The sequence below is a fragment of the Osmerus eperlanus genome, chromosome 27 (assembly GCF_963692335.1).
Source record: "Osmerus eperlanus chromosome 27, fOsmEpe2.1, whole genome shotgun sequence".
In the NCBI taxonomy this organism is placed as follows: domain Eukaryota; kingdom Metazoa; phylum Chordata; class Actinopteri; order Osmeriformes; family Osmeridae; genus Osmerus; species Osmerus eperlanus.
The window spans coordinates 2,844,769-2,850,151 of NC_085044.1; the positions used below are offsets into that span (position 1 = coordinate 2,844,769).

A 5,383-nucleotide genomic window follows, 5' to 3' on the forward strand; every position below is an offset into this window, starting at 1 on the left:
TAAGTTTACTGATGGTATGCATGCTGCCTTGTTAAAACACACTGTTCTTTGGCTTGGATCATCTCAGGTGACAGCCGATTGGCTGGTTTTGAGTTCTGAAAAGGCCGGGAAGGTTCCGGAGTTCAATACTGTGATCCAATGCTGAGTTACCATGCTAAGTACTTCGGCTGATTGATTTGTCAACGAGTTCGCACATTTTGGCTTCTGCATTGGTGTAATTTGTACTGGATGAGCTACATCAAGCGCACCTGAAGTACTTGCAGATCGTATTTGACTCAAGTCAGAGTTCAAACAGTGAAACTTGCCAAAGGAACTTTCTACACATATCGCTTTATACATGTATAAAATATGTTTTTTTACTATATAATATATCTAAGTTTAACTTTGATTTCAGGTTCGATTTCAACCCTTTTAATAGTTTTTCTTTTTGATTATTTTTGTTTTGTTCAAACCCTGAGAAATTTACCATGGACCACTTCGGTACAACGCACAACTCTCTGAGAGAAAAACGAAACAAAGATTTTTTTTCAAACAGAAACTTGATTTACAACAAAAACAACTCGACAGTACGGCCCATGGAGGAGGATAGATATAATCCGTCCTGACAGTAGGGCGTCTGTTGCCGAGCGTGGAGGGGGGGGGCAGAGACCGGACGGCCCCAACCTCTCGCCCTTGCGCCTGTGTGGTTTCTCTTGCTGTGGGGTTGGGCGGAGTGATTAATGCTAATACATCTTTCTCTTTAGGCACTGGAGCAATTAAGGATGAGAGCCCCCTGCTGGTCAGTCGCGATAACGACCCACAACAACAGGCTTTGCTTTGTTTGTTTTGATTGTAGCAAATCAGATTAGATGACTGATTGATTTGATTGGTTGATTGATTTGATAAATCCTGTTTTAGGGGGGGGGGGGGGCAACAGAAGGCACACATTTGAATTCCTTAAAATACTGTTCGTCCAATGATGTAAGCCGAAATCCGAGGGGGGGGAGGAAGAAGCAATGACAGCATGTTTCAACATCTGCTTTGAATGCTAAATCATTTGCTTATAGGAGTGCGGTTGTCAATGTGTGTGAGTGTGTGTGTGTGTGTCTGTGTACATCCTTGTACTGTATATGCACAAATGTGTGTATGACAGTTCCTTATGTCGGTTTTGTGCTTTTAAAAAGGTAACGTTTTCCTCTGATGCTCGACTGTACACGTTCAGACTCAGAACTGAAACATGGTGGTTCCTCCCGCCCCGCGCTGGAGACACGAGGGGCGGAGGGAGGGAAGGGGGCCTGAGTCACCTGAACCAACGTTGTAATGCCCACATGCGTCACACTCCTGATGGTCGCCGTCGACAACGGGACAGCCATCAGAAAGGGTGGATCGCATGTAACAAAAGAAAAAAAAAAAAAAGATCTAAAATGTGTATTGTCATGTTTCGCTTGGTTCCAACATACAGCATCTGTAGACCTGTGACAGCATCTGTAGACCTGTGACCAGCTCTGGAGGACACACTACGGTCTGGGTGTGTAGCCGTCTGACTGACAGCTAGCCTCTGCTACCCAGCCAGGAAGCGGAGCGCCCGGTGATGACACACTGGTAGATAAAGTACACAGATTTGGTTCATTAAAGCAAACTAGGATGGTAGTAGAGAGTACAACTGTAGGTAGGTATGTGTTTATGTGTGTAGAGTGGGTGTTGAGAGCATTGACAGTAACCGTGGAAACTTGGGAGCTGGGATGGAACTCCAATGTGAACAGTGTGTCCTGGTCAATGGAGTGTGTGTGTGTGTTTTAAGTTTTTGTTGGTTGTTTACGATGCCAGGACACTTCTTCTCAGCAAGTCCTCGCTCCCAGCATGCATCTGGGGGAGGCGGAGCTTGCGTCCGCTGGAACGGGTTTCCGAGTCGCTCTGCTCGGCGTCCGAGAAGTACCCGTCTGTCTCAGTGTCCAATAGCGTCGCTTCCTTCCCTGGAAGGGGCGGATCTCTCTCCGGGCGTTCCACTGGCTCCACCCCCCCCGCCCCGCCCCTCCCCCGGGCCTTGCCCTGGCGGGTGAGGCGGAGCCGCAGGGGCACGCGGGGGGCCCCGCCCCCTGTCTCGGGGGCTGTCCCGGGACTAGAGGCTTGTCTGGGGGAGGAGGTGGGGCTGGGGGCTGAGGGGGAGGCTGGCCCCCCCGTGTGGAGGCTGTCCCAGGGACCGCGTTCCTCCGAGATGTGGCAGGAGTCCATTTTGGAGATGGGGGGCTGTGGGGGGGGGTCCTGCCGGAGGTCCATGCTGCGGGGCTGGGGGTGGAGGTGGTGGTGCTGGTGGAGGGCCCTGGACCCCCGGGAACGCTCCCCTCTGCGGGCCCCGTGGCCCGGACGCTCCTCCGGGGGCGCCGCCCCCACCCTGGGGCCCCGGGTAGAGGAGGGGCCAATAGCGACAACCGGGGGGTCTGGAGGAGGAGGGGGGCTGGAGTGCGGGGGGGCCCGGGCCCTGGGCTTGCCTCCCCGGGGCCTCCGGCCCAGCTGAGGGGTCTGCCAGGTGGACTTCATGGAGTGGTCCATCATCAGGCTCAGAAGACTCTCCTCCCCTTGCAGGAGCTAGGGAGGACACAGCAGGATGTGATGTCACAAAACAGGATATGAAGTCATAGAACGGGATATAGTGTCACAGAACAGGGTGCGATGTCATAGAACTGGATAGTCTGGCTTGGTTCTAGCTAGGGCGAGGTTGGTCTGGTTCTAGGGCTGTGCTGGTCCTGTTCTAGGGCTGTGCTGATCCTGTTCTAGGGCTGGTTACCTGGTCAGAGAGCAGGCTGGCAGTCTTGTCCCGGTGTTGTCCGTCCAGAGCCCACTGGTTCAGCATGTCATCTGCTGTGATCTGGACAGACTGGGCCAGCCAGCTGTCAAACAGAGGGTTATCCAGGGGGAAGGTCTTGGAGAAACCTGGAGGGAGGGAGGGAGGGAAAGCCAGAGAGAGAAAGAGAGGGAGACAGAAAGAAAATAGATATCAATCAATATCAATGTTATCAACAGCAATCAGCCAGCCTCCTGGTTCTGGAGCAGCACACTGATCATAGTCATTATCATGCTGCCAAATGACATTTCTGTGGCCTGATGAATTGTGAATGTTAACCCATTTTGCTGGATATATGCATCTTGTCAAAGCGCTGGTACAAAACCAGAATAATAAAAACATCCATTACAGTGCAAGGGCTCGCTCAGTGTCCAGGCTGGTGGTCTGTACATAGTGTTGTGTTGGTAGCAGATTCTCAGTGGCTGAGATGACAACATGCTGCGTGTTTAAGGATAATTAGACTGATTTCTGTGGCTCCTTGTCTGCCAAAAGACTGTGTCCAAGCAGCCAGCCAGCCAGCCGGTCGGTCAGTCATCCATCCATATACGGGTGCCAGGGAAGGATGATGCACCTCTCCCCTCCCCATAGTCTCGCCTTAGAACACAGCAGGATGTTCATTTGTCTGAACTTACTGTGGCCATGCCTTTAAATCCGATTGTCTGCCTAAGTGCCTCCAAACTGCCTGTCTGTCTTCAACCCTGCCTGTCTGCCTCTAAGCCTGCCTGTCTATCTCCCCGCCTGCCTGCAAGCCTGCCTGAGCTGTTTAATGAGATTATTATTTTTTATTTTTTTATCATAGTCATTAACACTGGGGTTTAATTCAACCTCTTATGGCCCCAACTGGGAAGCCAGAAGGGAGGGAGAGAGAGAGTCTCTCTCTCCTCCCTGCTCAGTCTGTCAACACCACAACACAGGGATTGCCATGTTTGAGTCCTATCTCCTGCATTACCCTCCATCTCTCTCTTTGCTCCCCTCAACTCCTTCGCTCCTCTTCTCCTCCCTCCCCCCGTCTCTCTCCTGCCTCCAGTCCTACAACCTCTCCTCAGCTTCCCTTTCCAGTTTTACTCTTTCTTCTCCATCCTTCCATCCCTCCTTCTACATTTACATTACATTTAGCAGACGCTCTTATCCAGAGCGACTTATCCCCCCGAGGCAAGTAGGGTGAAGTGCCTTGCCCAAGGACACAACGTCATTTGGCACGGCCAGGGAATCGAACCAACAACCTTCTGATTGATAGCCCGACTCCCTCACCACTCAGCCATCTGACCCCCCACCGCCTTCTAGAGACAGGTCTGTCAGGAGGGGTGGCTGGGACGACGGCAGCGTCAGAGACAACATGCAGCAAGCTGTTTCCATGACGCAGCAACCCCCCCCCCCCCTCTGGAAGCAGACCAACTGGAGAGGGAGGTGAGAGAGGAGAGGGGAGGGAGGGAAGGGGAGTTGGTTTGGAAGAAGAGAATGATGTACACCAAAACACCAAAAAGGAGATGAAGATAAGCAGATGGGTGAGGGCTTGGCTAAAACCTACTTCTCCTGCTCTGGGCCTGGCTATGCCCTGTGGCACAGTGGGAGCAGCTCCAAAACAGAGGCTAAAGCTAGGCTAATGCTAAACCAGGCTAATGCTAGGCTAATGCTAAACCAGGCTAATGCTTGGTTTAGGCTTAACCGCACTAATGCTAAGCTATGCTACAAGGCACATACGCTAAGCTAACACTATGCAAGGCTGAAGGGGGGTAGGAGGTGGAGGGTCATGTACCCCCAGAAATGGTCCCCCCCCTGCGGGCCCCGTGGCCCGGCCGCTCCTCCAGGGGCACCGACCCACCCTAGCGTAGGCTAGTTAGCTACGGTACTCGTGCTTGTGCCGGAGCGGATCGCGCTAAAACTCCAAACATTGTTCTCAGGTGCCAGCTCTGCCGTCGCCCTGACAACACCACTGTAGCGGACAGACTGTAGGGATCAGAGCGGAGGCGGGGGGGAGGGAAACTGAGAGAAGGAGGGGGAGACAAAGAGGGAGGGAATTAAGGGGACTGTGGCAGTCTGAATAAAAGAGAGAGGACTATGCAGCGCTAGTGTCTCTCTCCACACCCCTGGCTAACCGGTCTCGGTCTCTCTCGGTCTCTCTCGGTCTCTCTCGGTCTCTCTCGGTCTCTCCCTCTCTCTCCCTCACTCTGTCCATCTCTTAGGTGGAGAGGAGAGAAGTGGAGAGGATCATCTCTTTTCCCCCCAGAGGAAGAGACAAAGCCCTGTAAGGCAGTAAGCAGACTGACACAAAACAGATGGACACACACACACACACACACACACACACTACTGAAGGACTTTCTTGTCATGGAAACGCTACCTGAGTGATCATTTCCGACAGTTCCTACAATATAAACACACACACAATCACAGAGGTGGATAGAGAGATAGCATCAGGAGAGCCAGTCAGGTGTAGAGCAACAACCAGCTTGCTCCCTGGTATCATAACACTGGTCTGTGATAACATCCATCTCCTGTTCTCTCCTCTCTCTCTCCCTCTCTCACACACACACACACTCTCCCTCTCTCTCTCTCTCTCTC

The 5,383-nt window shown here is 52.4% G+C and overlaps 1 protein-coding gene across 2 annotated transcripts in view; it reads right to left on the bottom strand.

Moving 5' to 3' along the window:
* Positions 1-307: 307 nt before the first annotated feature.
* jade2 (jade family PHD finger 2) overlaps positions 308-5,383 on the bottom strand; it is a 14,402-nt gene continuing 9,326 nt past the window's right edge. For both annotated transcript variants that reach the window (XM_062453425.1, XM_062453426.1), the window contains 2 exons: positions 2,765-2,910; positions 308-2,565 (listed from right to left, as the gene is read on the bottom strand). In XM_062453425.1, coding sequence (XP_062309409.1) covers positions 1,795-2,565; positions 2,765-2,910 — 917 coding nt within the window. In that variant the 3' untranslated portion in view covers positions 308-1,794. The remainder of the gene's footprint in view (positions 2,566-2,764; positions 2,911-5,383) is intronic.